Below are 19,991 nucleotides of genomic sequence, written 5' to 3' on the forward strand. Positions count from 1 at the left end.
ATAATTATATCTTCGAGCCTCTGCAAATTAGCTCATCTCACTACTCTTTACACGTACGGTACTTAAATATACTAATTATTTGAAATAGATATTACTCATCGGTTTATTGTAATACACAATAAATTTATGAAAAATGATAGTTGTAATCGTGATTGTGTAAATACTGTATTATTATTTAAAAAATAAAAAATAAATATAGAATCCACATGAAAAAAAATAATTTTAATAGTGAACTCTACTCTTTTTAAAAGTAACTGTACGGCGTTTGAATACTTTATAACTGTATTTAGTATTATTCTAAAATAATATAATAATAGAGAATATCATCAGCACTCATGAAAAATTAATCAATTAATAATGAATGCATTTATGCATGTGTATATACACTTAATTATATGTGTACATGATGATATGTTGCTAATGGTTTAGCTGCTTAATTCGGTAGAATCTGTACGTAAATGTTTAGATTACTAGTTAACATTGGTAAAGGTAAGAATGGTTCCGTACGCGATCATTGTAAATTTGTTTAAATAAAATAGAATAAGCATCTAATTCTATGCATCAAAAAGCTTTGGTATATATCATCATGAATGGTCAGAAGATCGATCTTTCGCTTCAAAAGTTTACTTTGGAATGATATGTTGCCAAAAAATATAAAGAGGCCATGCAGGAGGATATTACATATTCATATATTTCATTCTTCTTGATAGAATTATTGCATGAGATTAGAATAAATATCCTAGATAGCTAGCTAGGTCGTCATGATCATCTTCGATTACATTCTTGCTCATTTTTTGACTCATGATCCATCCCTTTTGGCTTGCTTAGGTTGATTCTACAAATCCAACTATAATTTATTACTGAATTTATATAATATTCTTTGTCTTGCGACGTTATTGGGTGGAGAATAATTCTGCCAATCAGATATATTTCATGCAAATCTCGTTTATCAAATACCTATTCAATCCTTTAATCATGCTAAGTACCTAATTATATATTGACATTTTGATGAAAATCTAAGTTGATATGGGTATCTAGGTTCAGATTCTACATTGATTACGTTGAAGTACTACATTAAAAAAATGAATCTGTACAAATATGGAAGAATCCAAATTGATATGAGATATTTAAGTTCAGATTCTACATTGATTACAATGAAGTATTAACTTAAAAAAAAATGAAACTGTATAAATATGGAAGGAAAAACTTAATATTACTTGAACTTGGACAATATTAGTTATTTTCCATCAAATCATATATTTAAGCTCATTGTTTTCCTTTTTAGTAAATATTTAGTTTTAAGTTTTGGAAATGGTTCGGATTTTGATTTTGGCCATTTTTTTTTTATTTTTTTGTAGGATTGTTGTTTATTTATGTATTTTTTTTTCAATAAATAATTTATATTTTTCTACTTTTGAAAAAATCTTCACAATTTCAAATTTTACAGCTATTTAAGTCCAACTTATTGGATTTCACAAAATAATTTCGACTTTTACTATTAATAGATATTATTATGAGGTTTTGATAATTTTCAATTGAAAACATATATAGTTGTTTTATCTGTATTTTGGATGATTTTCTTGTTTATTCTATCTCAATTATCTGTTAAAACTAGCAGTCAGAATTAATCTAAATTCTATTTGGCTTCACATTTCATGTATGTTATTTGGAGAGATGATATTTTTATTCTATGTTTTATCATCTTTAATCACACCTATTAAAATTGTATATATATTTATTATTTAAGTAGACAGCTACTTAAAATGTATCACTTCTATATGTATGATTAAAGATGAAAAAAATTAAGATAAAGAACAATGTTTTTAATCTATTATTAGGTATAAATTATTCGTATCAGGTAATTATTGGGCCCAAATGAAAATAAACTAAATAATGTCAGGTCTAAATTAACATCCTTGACAAGCACGCACATGACATGACGAGTCATGCGAAGTTTGTGGCTTTTGTTCCAATATTTTCATGCACCAGTCTGTTTCTTAATCAAGTTCTAGAACTGTGACGATTAATTAGGTCGATGATGGATCAAATTAAAGACCAACCTGTTCAATATGAACGACATGTCCTATAAAATATACAAGTGTTTGAATATGATAAATAAGTATAGGGCAGGACCACAACCTCGTTTGCATAGAAACAAACGTTCAAATGATAAAAAAATAACCCTATGGTATCAGCATTTTGATAAAATATGCTCAGTCAAAAGGTAGAACATGAGTCCTCGACACGTATATATTGTGTTGATCATATGTTCACCTGGATGAAAAAACTAACAGACGAGAAAGAGAACAATTAGGGACAAATACGAAGACAATTGCCTCGGAATGTTCGTGCTGAGGATCTTCTTGCCTTTTGGTGTAATCTAGTATAGGCTTTTGTCTCTGCATTTTTACCTCATGATCTTAGCATTATGTCGATTTTTAATGTCTTACGAGGCGCAACCAACACTGTAGGGTCGGTGCGAAACAACTAGTCCTTACATTAGGCGGCTCTGTCGTCTCATGATCTCCGCTTTCACATGGGGAAAATTAGTGAGGGGGGAGGGACCAACTGCATGCGTGTCAAAACAAAGAAGCTAAGCACCTCCATCGCCATTAATTGTGGCGAACCAGTGGAAGAATTTTAAAGAAAACAGCAACTAGGCAACATGTTTCGTAATGATTTTGCGAATTGTCTTACTGAATGGGAACGAGGAGATAACAAGGTTGTTAACGGAGGGTGTTTTAAAATCTAAAAGACAGTTGGATATGTACTACTTGAATTCTAGCAATTAGCTAGCTAGTTGACCACCTAAGAATCATTGATAGAGAAAATCATATATGTATGTAGTGTGGCTCGAGGAATGATATGAGAGATTAGTTAAAAGGGACTCTTTGTCAGATCTCTTATAAATTTGCTGGGTCTATTCATGCTCTGTACGTACAGTGTTTGTCTGAAGATCAAACAAAGTTGGCAATTGTATGGCTGAGCTGGTCATGTTCGTGATCTGCAGGGCTCCACTCCGGCCTCCACCTAGGTATCTTTTGGCATCGAGACCCAAAATTGACCACCTGGCATGACTAACTATATCATATATACTGTCCAAATCTTAAAGAAAAACGCAAACATTTTTTTAAGTCAGTTGTAACCCCACCTTAAAACAGACCCTTGTTCCCTTCTCGTAACGTGTTTTCAGGGTCGGTGACATAAGATCAGGGTCTTGACTCTTTGACCTTTTACCCCCATGACGACCAACAATACAAATACCTAGAACCCTAAATTAATTAAAAACACATAATTACTTAAACCCGATCACATGGAAGAAATTAAATACTCTCAATATTAATGATGTTAATAGCACAAAATAGCATATAATTCGGCCTAAAAGATTTTGGTGCTCAGAATAGCAGTGCCATGCCCATTTGTTTAGATGGAGTACAGCTTAGAGTGTTGGGACATGGCAGAAGAGGGGGGACAAAAGGCAGAGATAGGGTAGATTTGGTGGTGTACTTGAGGGGGTTGGAGGGTTGGGGGGGTGGGGGGGACGTATTTGAAACGGCTGAGGAGCTGTCACTTCTGGGGTTTTGTTGTTTTTTGCAAAGGCTCGGCTCGGCAGGGCAGTTTGCATGCCAAGTGTCCGACACTAGGGTGCGGCCCTGGCTCGGTCGATTCCCTAAGATTATGTACCATGTCCCTTCCACAATCCTCATTGAGACGTGCCCTTGCCCTTTACCCATATCTCATTTCTTGATCTCTTTATTTTTTTGTCTTTCTTTGATTCCTTTGAAATGACCTCTCGAAAAACCAAAAACAAACATGCACCTCTATATATATATATATATATATATTGATCATGTTATTGAGACACGTGGAGAAAACCCATTTCACTAGTGTGAAGTGAGCGAGATCTTCCCATGCATCACAACCCTGCTATCCATCGATCACATTCTGCTACATGTACTAGTCTATGATTGTTCAAAGCAATAAAACAGTTTCACATCATGCAGCTTTAGTTGATCTTATAGTACTTTTTCCTTTGACCATGTAATGACGATGAGGGAAAAAAGGAAGAAAGACAATTCAACCAGCTAATAAATTTCACATCTCTGCATTAATGGTGAAGATGCTGGAATTCAAACCTTGCTTCCGTTACAGTACTGTGCAGATTACGTACCTTAAGTCACATTAAATCATTATCATCTTTATTTATTATTCACAGCACTATCGACCGTTTGATCTTTTTGCCTTTCTATTGTTTTCTGGTTCTTCCTTTTGAGCTCTCAAGCGTGCAATATCATTGCAATATTACATTACAAAACTCCAAAAAAATAAGGCCGGCGATGCATGCATGCTGTTCTTTTCCGTAAAACAACCGCAGACAAAACAAGTCTTTTTTGTTGTCTTGTTCCCACGTCCTTTGCCAGCTTTGTGCGTACGTGCTACAATATTATCATCTACTTTATATAAATTGGTTCTGCATGTAACTTACTTTTGCTCGTCGGTCCAATCAGTACGTATACTAATTCAAAAGACCGCAAATAATTGAAAATACACTGTTTATCTCAAAACAAAGGGTTTGATTAGAATTATATATAAACATGCATATAGCAGAAATTAAGAACTCGATCGTTGAATCGCATAGGTAGAGATCTATCTACCTGGATGATGATCATGATCTACGCACGCACGCACGCACGCTGCCTCCTCTATCAGTCTTCAAAAATCGTACGTTCATCGGCGAAGGCATAAGATGACAAAATTAGGTACCATATACTGAAACGGAAAGCATGGGACAGCGAGCGGGGTCTCATCTATTGCGGATAAGAACAAATTCAGAAGCTTAATTGGCCATGTCATCCTCATGAGGATCCACATCTTTCCCATTGTGCATGCATACATACATCCATACATACATATAGTTCATGCCATGCATGCATGCATGATGACGTGGTTCGGATGGATATTATTGACGTTTCTATGATTTTTAATTTTAGCTCCGAATTCAATTAAATATTCTCTACAAATTAAATAGGAACCAAACACTATAGATGTGATCGTATGGAATTTTAGATTTGAAGGCAGTAGGCTTTTGGGAGGACCAACATATAAAACCAAACTTGAATTTTCTTCTATCTCTTTTGAAAATATAGATTACGGTCATGCCTAAAAAGGTAATGTTAAAATAAATTTATTTGGTTGATAAAAGGCACGCTATAAAAATAAAATAAAAAAATAGAGATTTAGATTTAGCCATCCTTAATATCTGCCTATTCTTCTAAAAAAATTGAAAATAGAAACTTATATATATATTTAGATACATTTTTTTTAATAGCGAAACTAAAATATAAAAGGAGAGAGATGCCAATGTGTATGGGGGGGTGGATGGTCCCTTGGTGGGCCTCACAATGGCCGTCCAATGGATCGGATTAGATGCCAAATGTCTCGTAAGCAAGGAAAGGTTGAGATTCCAATGTCCTAACTTTGTCTCCAATTGCTAATCCTGCAATTCATCTATACTCGCATAAATGGCGCGTACATGAGAAGCATAACAAAAAGATGGGTGGGGCTCATGGCTCAAACCAAAGCAATGCGCTTTGGGGAAAGTGGGATTAGGATTTTGTAAAGGGAAGACACATCCCTTAAAAATTGTGGATTTGTGGGGTTGTGAATTGGGTTTGGAGGAACCCAAATCCCTAAAAAAAAAAAAAAAAAAAAAGAAAAAAAAAGGTTGTTGGGTGATGCAATGGGTTTGTTATTAGTGGGGAACTCTATGGAAGGCGAAAAGGGAGGCTTTTATTTAACACTAAATTTGGGTTGGAGACTATTTAATTCTAGTGGAAGTGGGGGATCTTTGTCTGCCTAAGGTCAACCCCTACTCTCTCTCTTTCTGACCAAATTGACATATAACTTTGTGAGGGATTTATACTTATCCTAAAGTGGTTGTTTGAATGTAATCTTAAGTTTACCCAAAAAGATATGTGATCTTTCAAATCTGACCACAAATATCACCTTCCTCTTTAAATAGTTAGAACAAGCTGGTTTTAGAGTAGACATCCTAATTGATAAAATACAATTGCTTCTCTCTCTCTCTCTCTCTCTCTCTCTCTCTCTCTCTCCTAGGTTTGGAATGACAGAAGTAAAAGCCTTCTCATTATACATTATTGAAGTTCTGATCTATGAAGTCTAGTGTTTTCTTCCACTGGCCCTCCCCTCTCCCCTCTCCAAATTTTGGTAAAAATTATTACTTTTTTGGGGGATTGGCTAAATGGGTTTTGTTTGGAATGGAAATATGCACCTTCCATAAAACGTCATTTAAACGACAACGAGGATCATTGTGTTGAATGATTAGAAATAATCTCAACGACAAGATTAAAATGTCAAAGTTGTCGTTACAATGGGATGGGATAGGATAGGATAGGATACTTTCTTCCCATTCCAATCATTTTGTCGGAACAACTTTTTCAACGAAATCAACTTCACATAGGAAAATATGTCATTGGGTTGTTTAACTAAATGCTAAGAAGGATCGTCACGTTGATCAATAGTTTGGAGTTTACTGCATAATTTGCATGTCAAAGTTTGTCGTCACATTGGGATAAAAATACTCTTCCCATTTCAATCATTCTGTCGGTATAATCGTTTCAACAATATGATAATATCGTTCAAAAGTAAACAACAATCTTAAATGAGAAACTCCTCCCGCATGCATGCATTCGCCCATACTAACTTCACCCAAAAGAGCTACTGAGGATGGTGCTACTAGGCCCGCAATTTTTATTTTTTTAGTTTTCAGGTTTTAAAAAAACAATTATTCAAAATATTTGAAAGAAAAATACATTTTTATTCATGATAATGAAAAATTTAAAAGAAGAATAATAGTAATAATAAAAATGATCAAATAGTTTCAATTGGGGGGCCAACCATCATTTCCAAATTACTAATTGGTTTAGTGGTAATGATCAAAAGAATACTTTTAACGGACTCCGTAACATAAGCACAAGAACATGTTAAAAAGGTGTTGGGAGTTAATGTAGGACGTTAAGGATCAGTCCAATTGTACATATGTTGTCCTTCAAATTAGTTGGGTAGCTGCATTAATAATACGAGGGTACCAAATGAATAGGAGCACATGCAGAAGACTAGCCCATTGGACATATGGGGCCGTTGCCCAAACCACTTTGTCCAGTGAGAAAGACCCCAAGCGGATTGTTTTTATTTCTTTAGCCAACCACATAGAGATATCCACATAGCATCATGGACGAATGAAGCCATATACCATAGCACAACGTTATTAACACCAGAACCACCATAATGATATCATCCCAATCTTTAACAAAAATATTATCTGATTGGAAAAACCTTCCCTTTCAATGAATATAAAGTTGTGAAAAAAAAAATATATATATATATATATATAGCAGAGATTGCACATGCGAATGTTTTAGAAAGGTGAAAACAAAATAATCCAGAGCCGACAATCCAGCCAGGGTTCGGGTCAAAGTTACGTTCACAACTTCGGAGCACACACGAACAGATATAGAAAGTCTGCAGAAACCTAATTTGTCATATAAAATTATAGAATTCAATAAATTGACGGTTCCATTACAACTTGAAAGAAAAGAAAAAAGACATGGCGCACACACCATCCTAATTACGACCCCGGTTGAAAGGTCCCGAGCAAGAAAAAGAAGACACCATACCTTGATAAGCATCTGGTATTCAATCTACTGGGTACGAGTTCTGCTGCTTTCTGCATTTCTTATTGGGTAAAAATAAGGATGTCCCTGCAAGACATCACCATCACTTACCATATATTCTACAAGCGTCATAAAAATTGAATAAAACAAGGGGACAGTATTATCGGGAGAATAGCATTAAGAATGAAGACCACACTAAGAACAGACCAGAAAACTTGGTCCTCATAGGCACGTGACTGAAAACCCCATAATCATAATTCACACATACACGTGGTCCACTTCATTGGGACAGTCTCACTCATATTCATGTGGTAGATTGAAAGCCAAAAAGTCTCACTATTCATCTCGGTAACCAAGGGTCATCCGAGTATTCTTACTTTCCAGTGACAAAGCTTGACAAATAATGAAAAGAATATAGAATGATAGCAAAAGACAGCAACACGAGTTCTGTACAGTAGCGGTGTATTTTTTGCTTAGTAGTTAAGGATTAGGCTTTACCATTGCTTCTTTTGCAGTAGGCCTCTCTTGGTGATCATATCGTAGCAGCTTGTCCACAAAGTCCACGGCCTAAAAAAAATATCATGCACTCGCATAAAATAGAACACTTTAAACTTGGACAATTTAATATGTATATGTATCACTAATAATGAAGAATTCTACCTCAGGAACAGCCAAATGTTGATTTTCAACATTAATGAACTTTGTCCATGGTTTTCGGCTATGCCTATTTCAGTTCAATAACCAAGATTTGACTCTGTTAAAACTCATGTTTCCTGGTAGCAACAAACTTAAAAATAAAAAATAAAAAAGGATAGAAATGTGAGAATAATCCAAACCTCCCAACAAGGACCGCAAGATGAGGATCTAACTCTATTCGGTATTTGTTCAGATAAGCATTTAATTCATCTGTCCCAAGCACCTGTGGTAGAAGAAAAAACACAAACTTTGAACTCGATATTTCTCTTCGTTGTGACACCCATCAGCTAAGATTTGTTTCAACATAAAAGAATGTGATGTTTGAAAACATATGCACAAACCTCCAAAGAAAACTAGGCCTACCTTGGCTATTTTGACCAGCTGATCAGAATTATCATGCCCGTAGAAAAATGGCTCCTTACGGAATATCTGTATAGTACAAGCCTCAATAGTAAGCATCACATACCTTGACAAGGTATCAAACTTTAAAATACGCAGCTATCTCCCACCCATTGATGAATAGGCACACAGATGAACCACTAATATATACATGAACACAAATTTACCAAAACATATCTACCATACTAATACTTGGACACAAAATACCATTTGCAGACCATTCAAGGTCAAAAGTGCACTAAATAGGGGCTAAGGATTGCATAAGAAAACAATTAGAATGAAATTTCACAGAGAGGAGGCCCACCACTTGATCCAAGCCAATTGAACACACCAAAATGACTGTGTACAAGGAGAATGTCAAATATAAAGCCCATCTCCACAATGCATAGAAATATGGCCAACCAAATAAAAATTAAAATGGGTAGGAAAATGCTCACCATTCCGGCAAACATACAGCCCAGGCTCCACAAGTCCAAGGAGTAATCATAGTCTTGCAAATCAACAAGGAGCTCAGGACCTTTAAAATATCTGCAAAACAATGTGGGGTGATGATAGAAGGACATCTATTAATTATATAAGACACCCAAATTTTCAATTTCAATATCATCGAAAACTCAACCAGTAGACTTTGGTCTATCAAGGACTGCTGCTGTTAACATACATAGGTACGTAATATATCTTTTTCCATAAATGAGTGGAATCTGCACTAACCATTTAAATCAATGATTTCCAAATGATAAAAATATAATCTTGGATCTGCACAATTTAATTCTTTGCTATAGCTTATGAGTGTGTTGGGTAGTTTTGGTTCTGGTTTTTTATGATGGGTTCAGGTCAGAAGATTCGTATCGACCAAAAGCTTTTCAATTTCAAGCGTCAAAATGAACAGGTGGTGGAGGATTACTGAGAACATTTGTAGGGTGACTAAGTTTATTTCTATTGACACATTTGCTATGGATTGGTTGGCATCTGCAGTAGGAGCTTGTGGAGTGTCTGAAGGCTCCTCAGAGTTCTATGAAACTCGAAGGGGAATCATGTGTTGGTGGTGCAGAGATGTCTCAATAGGTTCGGCCAGTACATGACATTGTCGGAATATGGGCATGAACTGAGGCATGGTTTCATTGTTGTTCTAGAAGGGTCGAAGGGAGAGGGTTGGAAGAGGTTGGCAGAATCAATGAGGGAGGCTGTCAATTTCTCCTCTGTTTTGGGCGTGAAAAATAGAGCACCTGTGAAGGTCTCTTCATCTACTGTAGGAAGCAAGGGGTCTTTTGTGGAGGTTTTGAAAATGGTGCCTCCGTGTATGGTGGTGGAGGACTAGCAGGAGGTCTGTAGGGTGGCAGGTGGGGAGGTGGTGCAACCGGGATTGCATTTGAACCATGCACTCAAGGGTGACAGTTGGATTTCCAAGGGTGGCTCGTCAGGGGTTGGTGAGGGGTTCTCTTTGATGGCCATGCAGAGCACCCTATTGGGCAAGAAGGAACAAATAGAGCTTATGTTGTATTGGGTTGCAAAGGGCCTAGGTTCTGCGGGCCTTGAGGGATTTATGGTGGCCTCTGGGAATAAGCAGAATAAGCTGAAGTCGGCAGCAGCTAGTGGGCTGGGTTTCGGGGTGGATCCAAAGAAGGTTGTGGTCTCGAATGGAAAAAGAAAAAGATGGATGGGTCGGTCAGGCCTGCCTAAAAGCCCGAAATGGGCATGGAGGGTAAAACATCATGTCGATTCTATCTCAAGCATACCAGTATCAGTTTCTACCTCTAACACATCGGCGTTGATTCTTGCTCCAACATCGACAGAACTAGCTCAGACAACTTCGCAAGTCGCCAGTGACTCTCTTGGTGGTGTGTTGGAATCGAAAAAGCTTCCAGAAGTGGAAGAGGGGGAATTTGTGCCTTGGAATGACAACAGAGAGGTGGAAAATGGAGGGGCTTTAAGCCCGATGTTGTCTAAGGTCCCAATCGCCAAGGGCCTAAATCCATTGGAGTCTATTCCTCTATTTGTTAAGTCTATTTTTCCTGTTGAGGTCTTTCGAAAACCAGAGATGGAATGTAGGGTTTCCACTGCTTCTAACTGGGTCTTAAAGGTGGAGGAACTATAGGATTGTGTGGGGGATATGGTGTGATGGGTTTGAAGAGCAATTTAAGGCTCTTCTTGTTGCTATAGATTCTGGACACACCTCAGCTTTGAAGTCAGCTTCCAAGAAGGCTAGGGAATTAAGAAGACTTAAATGCTCCATTAATTATGATATTAAAGAGGGAAGTGCTGGGAGAGAGAGATTGATAGGGAGGGCTCGTTATTTTTCACATGAAGCCTAAAATTCTCTCTTGGAATGTGAGGAGGATCAATGACTCCAGCAAATGTCTTTGTATTAGATCACTACTTTGAAGTTGGAAAGTGGATATTGTTTGTCTTTGAGAAACCAAGTTGTGTTTTGTTAATGGAAGTATCATTCCGTAGTTTGTGGGGATGTTCTTACGTGGGTTGGGCTTATTTGGCATCTTCGGAGGCTTTTGGAGGTGTTCTTGTGATGTGGGACAATAGAGTGGTAGAGTTGGTGGAGGAGTGCAATTGGAATTTCTCAGTGGCGTGTTCTTTTAAATTTTTTGGATGGGTGGGAGTGGGCTTATGTGGGAGTGCATGGGCCAAATCTAGATAGGGAAAGGAGTCTACCATGGGAGGAATTTGCGGGTTTGTATTGTCTTTGGGACATGCCGCGGTGTATGAGTGGAGACTTCAACATTACCCGGTTCACTAGTGAGTGTTCGGGTGATCCTAGCATGTCCTCGGCAATGAAGGATTTTTCAGAGTTCATTTTCGACTTGGAGCTCTTGGATCTACCCCTTGTAGGAGGTGCATCCACTTGGTCCAATGGTTGGGGTTAGTCAAGATTGGTTAGAATTCTTGTATCTCCATCATGGGAGGTTCATTATCTAGAGTTGTGTCAGAAGAGATCGTCTCAAGTTTGCTCAGACATTTCCCCATTTTGCTGGATTGTGTGGTATTCATGAGGACGAAGGTATTTTAAGTTTGAAAACATGTGATTAGGAGCTAATGGGTTTGTTGATAGGGTTAGGCATTGGTGGTCTTCTTATTAGTTTTCGGGCACTCCCAGTTTTATCCTTGCTGGTAAACTTAAAGCTTTAAAGTCTTATTTGAAGAAGTGGAACTATGAAGTATTAGGGAATATTGACAACCAGAAAAATTCTCTTTTGGAGGAGCTGCATATTTTGGAAGTTGGGGAGGAAAATGAGGTTATCTCTGAGGAGGCATTGTTGAGGGAAAAAAAAGTGGTGTTGGACCTTGAGAGGGTTTTGTTTATGGAAGAGATTTCTTTCAGGCAAAAGTCAATGGCTCTTTGGTTGAAGGAGGGTGATAAATGCGCTAACTCTCATCGGCATTGTAACACCATAGAGTTACTACATATTGTGCTGTTTTATGAATCGCTTTTATCGGAACCAGCAGCTTGGAGGCCTAATCTAGATGTTATGGATTTTGGTTCTTTGAATCCTCTTAGTTAGTGCGAGCTGGTTGGAGAGACTGTTTGATGAAAATGAGGTTTTTAGGAGGTTAGTGGGATGGCCAAAGATAAAGCCCCAGGTCCATATGGCTTTTATATTGCTTTTTTTCAAGTGTTGGGATGTCGTGAAGGTAGATGTGTTGCGGGTATTCCAAGAATTATTTTCCTCCCATAAGTTTGAAAAATCTCTTAACACCACATTCATTGCTCTCAGTCCAAAGAAATCTGGGGCTTTGAGTTGAAGGATTTTCATCCTATTAGCTTGCTAAGCAGGGTTAACAAGATAATCTTGAAGGTGCTTGCTAATAGTTTGAGTACGATTATGGAAAAAATTATCTATAGGCCCCAAAATGCTTTTGTATGGGAAAGGCAAATACTTGATTCTGTTCTCATTGCTAATGAATGTTTAGACGGTCGATTGAGAGAGGGTGCCTTTGGTGTTCTTCGTAAGCTGGATATGGAAAAGGAGTTTGATCACGTGAATTGGGATTTCCTTCTCTATATGCTTGGGAGATGTGGCTTTGGGGAGAGCTGGTGAGCATGGATTAGACATTGCGTTTCTACTGTTCATTTTTAAGTGTTAGTTAATGGTACTCCATGTGGTTTCTTCCACAGCCCTCGTGGTTTGAGACAAGGGGACCCTTTATCTCCCTTCCTATTTATTATCATCATGGAGATGTTGGGTAGAATGATGGAGGCCACTGTCCCAGGGGGGTGGGGGGGAGTTTATTTCTGGCTTTTCGGTGGGAAATGTCAATAATGGGACTATCACACTTTCTCACCTTTTTGGAGATGATACTCTGATCTTTTGTGATGCAACTCGCAATCAAATTCAAGCCTTAAGGGCTGTGTTGTTATATTTGAAGCTGTTTCGGGCTTTAAGATGAATCTGAGCAAGTCGAGGTTGGTTCTGGTGGGGGAGGTGCAGAATATAAATTATTTAGCAAACTTTTTGGGCTGTAAGGTTGCAATGAAATACTTAGGCCTTCCATTGGGGGTGTCTTTTAATGCTAAGGTCATTTGGGATCAGGTGGTTGAGAAGATTGAGAAGAAGTTGACTAGTTGGAAGCGGTTGTATTTATCAAAAGGAGGTAGAATTACCTTAATCAAAAATACACTCTCCAATCTTCCAACTTACTTTCTGTCCTTATTTCCATTGCCTAAAGGGTGGCTAATCGGATTGATACATTATTTTGTGCATTTCTACAGCATGGGCAAGCAAACTAAATTCCATCTTGTTAGTTGGAATAAAGTTTGTGCTCCTATCTCGAATGGAGGGCTGGGGTTTATTAATTTACAATTGTTCAATAAGGCTTTGTTGGGGAAATGGTTGTGAAGATATCCAGCGGAAGGGGAGTCATTATGGAGGGAGGTGATTGATAAAAAATATGGGTGTGACTGGGTTGGTGCTCTAAAGAGGTTAGGGGGGCTTATGGTGTGAGCCTTTGGAAGTTCATTAGAAAGGGGTGGGAGAGTTTTGTTAAATATGTTAGCTATGATGTTGGAGAGGATTCTAGGATCCTTTTTTTTTTTTCTGACAAATCAGAAAAAAAGAACCATTAGAATGAACTAACAAATCAGAAAAAGATTTTTTTTTTTCTAATGGTTCTTTGCAGTGGGATGTTTGTTTTATTAGAGATGCTCAGGATTGAGAACCTGATAGTGTTTCAGATTTTTTCAGCTTCTTATATTCCCTGGGAATAAGGGGTTATGAGAGAGATAAGATGTTGTGGAAAAGCCCATGGGAAGTAAAAAGTTCACAGTTCGTTCATATTATAAGGTGTCAACTGTTCAGCATAGCCCCTCTTTACCTTGGAAGCACATTTGGAAGACATCAAAGTCACTTTTTTTTTTTTTATATGGACAGCCTCACTTGGAAGCCTTTTGATGATGGATAATCTGAGGAAGCATGGCCTTATTGTTGTGGAGTGGTGTTTCATGTGCAAGAAGCATGGGGAATCAGTGGATCACTTACTGTTGCATTGTGAGGTCGCTAAAGCCTTGTGGGATGGAGTTTTTAGCAGAGTTGGGTTGGCTTGGGTGATGCCTTCGAGAGGGGTGGATCTTTTTGCATGTTGGAACGGGTTATATGGTAGCTCTCAAGGGCTGCAGTGTGGACCCGGTTCCTTTGTGTCTTATGTGGTGCATTTGGTTGGAAAGGAACGAGAGGTGTTTAATGATAAGAAGAGCATCTTTGTAGATATCTGGAATTTTTTGTGTACTCTTTACTGCAATAGTTTTCTGCTTTAGCGCTTAATGGAGCTTCCACTCACGACTTTTTGTTGTCATTTTCTGTTTTCTAGAATTTATTTAAAGCTAACTATAAAGGATGTCAAATTAATTAAGTAAAATGTGCAACACACGCTACATCTATCACATTACCTCTTCTTACAAAATGTCTGACTCTGTCCACCTCAACATAAATTAACAAGGTATGGTAAACCTATGAAACTAGGCTCATAAGTTCTGCAACATCTAATCCAATATCTACAACTCCTTGAATCTGATTTTATTAAAATTGCCCCTATCTTATGAGTTGGCCACTCTTCTTTTCTATTTTTTTTCACCTTCCACTCCTCAAAAAATGAGTTGCCCATGAAAAGAGAAAGCAACTCCTGTGCCACCCAAAGTAACATTTTTTTCTTTTATAAGAATGTGCCACCCAAAGTAATGTGAGGCACAATAGTCCCATACTAAGATGCAATCAAGGATTAGACAGACAAGTGAACACCAATGACTAGACTCATGAATCCGTAATGATGAATTTTGCAGCAGGGAATCCATTATCTTAAATTTCTCAAACCAGATATGTTCAAGTTGTCGCTAATTCATTAGTTTTCATCAAAAAGTAAAAAGAAATTTCCTTTTCCATCCCAAATAACAGCCCCAATAAATCCAAAATAAGATGCACCTATCAGGCAATTTCTAGATGCTAGAAACCAAAAGGAAAACAGAATAGGGTAGTTTCGAAAGAGAGAAAACATGCAAGCAAACATAAATCAAGATCTTTCCAAAAAAGAAAGCAAACCTTGAAGCAACACGGACATTATATTCTTTCCCTGGATGATAGAACTCTGCAAGGCCCCAATCTATAAGACGAAGCTTACGCTGTTCATGATCGATCATTACATTATGGGGCTTCACATCTCGATGCATAATGCCTTGTGAGTGACAGTAATCCAATGCCTACAGATTCAATCAATAGAAATGCAAGACTCCCCCCAAGTTAGAAATAAGGGTTAGATTATCAGTGGACTAGTTTGTGCATGTGAACACTAAGAAAATCAAGGCGCAATTTTTAAGCAGACCATTTTGACTAGTTTGAGAGTGTTGTGTATAAAAAAATTAACATAAAAAAGGAGGCATAGAAATCTGACTACACCCAATGCATCAGATCTTAAACAAGAAAGCAATCAGAGTTTAACCTGACCAACACTTCCTTGGTTTTTGATATTCTTCCCTGTTGTTTCCCTTATGGCTCCCATCACCACTAAACCATCAAAAATATTTCAATGCTCTCTCTCTCTCTCTGAGTGAGATCTAGAAAAAAATAAAACCCAGAGTTGTTCAAAGAGGTGAGGCAATCAAGATACTTTTAGTTCATCAATTTTGAGATTTTTGGTTCTCGAGTGATCTGGGTAATGTTGTTGCTTTGACAAGGTTAGATGAGGATATTGAGATTGGACCTTGAACGTATGCATGGTTCTTATTCTGGAGCAGAAAGGTGTTATGTAGGCATTATGTTTCATGTAAGGGCTTGGATGATTGTTTCGTCTCAAGAATTTGTTATTTTATTCAAGAAATTTAATTCCTTTTTTTGAAGCTGCAAACATTTTTGTTTGTGGGATGTTGGTATGGTATTCTAGGTTTGCTGTGATCTTCTAGGAGTATTTTTTTTTTTTCTTGGCCCGGTTTGAATCTTTTTGTTGTTCGTTCTGTCGTAGTGTTCTTGTGGGAGTTCTGAACTGTATCTTGTTTTTTCTTGAGCACCATCCCCCTTATATTTTTTCATGTTACTTCTTGTTCAGTTTTGAGGTGTTTGATGTAGTCTTTTTGCCAATCGTTATTGTCTCTTTTTTACAAGTCTTTATTTTTTTATGCCAAAAATATTATGTAACGCCCATGAAAATCAACTGCAGTTATATGAGTCCAGCTGACAAAGTTGAAGAATGGAAATCAATATTGGGAGCATTGTTGTATCTTATGAGCATTCTTTGTATTTTCGATTTCTTTTATTAAATCCAAAACAATTGATATTGTCAAAGATGAGAATGAAAAATGCAATATCATTAATATGTTTTCTGCTCCTGCTTTGTTGCTGAAGTAAGATTGTAATGTAAAAGCTAACTAGGTCTAGCATTATCACTAAACAATCTAGCCCCAAATCCAAGCCTCAAAAGGAAAATAAATAAAAGGAAAATTCTGAACAATAAAGAACAAAATGAAAATCAGTCTGAAAAAATAAATTCACATAAAATGTCTATAAGCTTCCATGGTTCCACCACACATCAAAACGGTGATATGGAACATGACTTACAAATGAGGGTAAGAGTGATAATTGCATTAATCTTAATGAAGGGGAAGAAAAGAGGACAGTAAGCTTGCCTTTAGAAGCTCGTAGATGTAATATCGAATGTCATAGTCAGATAGTGTTGGATAAAGCACTTTAAAATCTGTATTATTCACATGTTCAAATATAAGACTTGGGGTCTTCGATTGCTGGTCTCTAACAATATCGAGCAGCTTCACAATATTCGGCCCACCACAAAGATTCTGTAGTATCTTTATTTCCCTCTTAATCTGCATTTAATTGTATGGGGGGTGCGAAGGGAAAAATAAAGGTAAGTTTACCAACAGTGAGTCTTTAAACCAAATCCAGCACCGTCACAATAGCAATATCTTTGAAACAGACCACAAATATATATAGCAAGCATTAAAATGATAAAATTCCAAAAAGACGAAGCATTAGTCGTCTATCATTATATCATGGAACTCGAAGACCAAGGTAAAACTCCGAACCAAAGCCAATGGAAATCATACAACTCACCTTCTTCTTCTTTACCGGTTTAAGAATCTTAATAACACATTTCTCGTTATCCGTGCAGTGAACGCCCTCAAATACTTCACTGTATTTTCCCCTCCCAACCTTTCTCACCACCTCGTAATCATCCTGCTCCCTATATAACCAATCAAAACCACATATAAACCATTAAACACACACATTCCAACTCCACAGTAAGAACCAAATTTCGAATTTCGAAACCCTAAGTTTTCCACTTTTATACTTTATGCAAAGTTGCAAACCAAATACCCTACTACGGAAGAATATTACAACAATTTTGTTTCGGATAGCAACGCAAACACTCCAAATTGTTGTAAAATTAGGAACATATATGTTCTTATACACTTATCAAAAAATATATATTTATATATATATATATATATATATATATGTTCTTATACATAAAAATACGCACGTAAAAAGAAGGAAGAGAGATTAAGTACCCCCATTGGACGGTGAGGGACTCGTAGTCCCAGTAGTCTTTGGGGCGAATGACGTTGATATCAGCATAAACCCTAGCCTTGGAGGGGGCGCCAGAGCGGCGGATGGATTTACCGATCTTCTGCGCCAGGGTTTCCGATAGCGTTGGCAGCTGACTAAGGCGGGGGAGTGAAGGCGGGTTATAGTGTTGGCGGGGGGATTGGTGCTGCGGTTGGTGCCGCTTTGAGCGAGAGAGGGATGTAGCGGAGGAGACGAAGAGGCGGAGGAAGAAGGGGAAGGGGGGAGATGGATGAGGAGAGAGGGAAATAGAGGAGGAAGAGAGAGATGGCTTGGGGAAAAGAGAGAGGAGATGGCTGTGGTGGTCTTGGTGCCGATGATGGTGGGAAAGCCTGAAGTACTGGAAAGGCCTTATGGCCATCAAATCTTTGCAAAATAAGGGAAATAAAACAGCTGCACCAGCAAGGATGCCTAAATTCTTTACCCTCTGTTTTTTTTCTTTTTTTTTTTTTTTTCTCTTTTTGATTTTATATATTTATAGGCCATTAATTTAATAATTTTTTCTTAGTTACTTGTAAAATTCGTATACGGCAGGCTGCGATTAAAAATACATCCTATTAGTAGCCCCAATACCAATATTAAATTCATAGTTTTTCTATTTACTAAGTTAGTGGGAAAAGATAAGCATTCACTGAAATATTTTATCTGCATAAAATTTAATTTTTTAAATTTTTCTAACAAATTAAACCATACAAAATCAATTATATAATTAATTATATAGAGATTTAAATTATATTTGGATAATAAGGTAATCTAAGATATTCTATAAATAATCATAAAAAAATATATAAAAAATAATAATAAAATACTAAATAAAATATTTCCCTACCTTAATAAAGTCTTAAAAAGTGTGTTTCGTGTTGACTTATAAATATAATTTTTCTTAAACTTAATCATTCCAATTTCCTTTGCTTAGTTGCTAAGATACAATGTGTTACCTATTTATTTATGGATTTTATTACTAATTAGTAATTATAAATGTGTAAAACAAAATTATTTTCTTGTAATTTTTTCACATTAATAATAAATTTAATCGTAGAAAAGTAGAATTTGAATTATAACTCATAAATAGGCATAGCATGTTTACCTTCCCCTACGGTCCTACTCAAGACGGGCCTAAAAGATAATGACAATAGATCAACTGGGAATTGTTTTCTTTGTACAGTATGGTTGACAAGAAACCAGAACTATGGAATTTAGAAAAAAAATAAAAAAATGCTATCTTTATTCTTTAATTATATTTATTACAATTATTGATTCTAAGTAATTTGTATATTTCAGTCATAAATAGTCATCTAAAATAGAATATATTCACATAAAATATTTCACAACAATATTTTAAAATAAGGATATTTTTTAAATGATATTATTTTTATAAAAATATTATTTATTTTAAAATATAATTATATAAAATATTGTGTATTAATATTTTTTATAGGACAACCGACAAATAGAGGAAAAAAAGAGATTATTCACGCACGGCCGTCGTTGAAATCGCAGTTTTGCGGGCCTATAAGGTTTCGCAATCGACCGAAAAAGTAAACCAGATGGCCCATCCTGTCCACATTCAGCCCACCTGTCATTGGACCGACATTGGTCATCTCCTTTTATTTATTTTTATTTTTATTTTTTTGAAAGTATTTATTTTTATTTTTTAAAGGTTCGGTAGATAGGATAGGCGGCTATAGCTTTCATACTCAATATTAATGTAAACAATATCTAAGATTCAAAAAAATAATAATGCCAACAATATCTCAACTGCTTGATATTCTATAATAAAGTTAAAATATCATTTTGAGAATATTTAATATGATTAAATAATGAATAATTACGTTTTTTCTCAATATTCTACACTCACTTCAACACATAAAAATCACAATTAATTTAGAAAAATAAATTATAAAGTAGGAAAAGGAAAAAAGATCCCTACCCTTAAAAGAAGCATATAAATAGTCATTACGTGTTTAAATGAGATTTTCAATTGTAAAATATGTAAGTTTTTTTAAAAAGAGTGGATAAATATAAAAATTATATAAAAAAATTATTTTTTAAAAATAAATATCCAAAAATTGTACATTTTAAACCTGTATTTTGCATTACTTTTATGTATTTCATCATCAACTTTTTG

General features: G+C 36.3%; 1 protein-coding gene across 2 annotated transcripts; it reads right to left on the bottom strand.

The window, feature by feature from the left end:
• Nucleotides 1–7,252: 7,252 nt before the first annotated feature.
• On the bottom strand, nt 7,253–18,258 carry LOC122304565 (casein kinase II subunit alpha-like). Of its 2 annotated transcripts, XM_043116836.1 has the most exons (11): nt 17,809–18,258; nt 17,351–17,480; nt 16,909–17,103; nt 15,332–15,489; nt 9,227–9,317; nt 8,754–8,819; nt 8,531–8,613; nt 8,355–8,418; nt 8,193–8,261; nt 7,698–7,781; nt 7,253–7,552 (listed from the first exon to the last, which is right to left on the bottom strand). In XM_043116836.1, exons 1-10 carry the CDS (start codon nt 18,222–18,224, stop codon nt 7,722–7,724), a joined length of 1,332 nt encoding a protein of 443 aa, XP_042972770.1. In that variant the 5' UTR covers nt 18,225–18,258; the 3' UTR covers nt 7,253–7,552; nt 7,698–7,721. The 2 variants fall into 2 exon arrangements, with proteins under 2 accessions (XP_042972770.1, XP_042972764.1); XM_043116830.1 differs by having other exon boundaries at nt 7,253–7,781.
• Between the last annotated feature and the right edge of the window lie 1,733 nt (nt 18,259–19,991).

This window comes from Carya illinoinensis, chromosome 1 (genome assembly GCF_018687715.1).
Source record: "Carya illinoinensis cultivar Pawnee chromosome 1, C.illinoinensisPawnee_v1, whole genome shotgun sequence".
Taxonomy (NCBI): domain Eukaryota; kingdom Viridiplantae; phylum Streptophyta; class Magnoliopsida; order Fagales; family Juglandaceae; genus Carya; species Carya illinoinensis.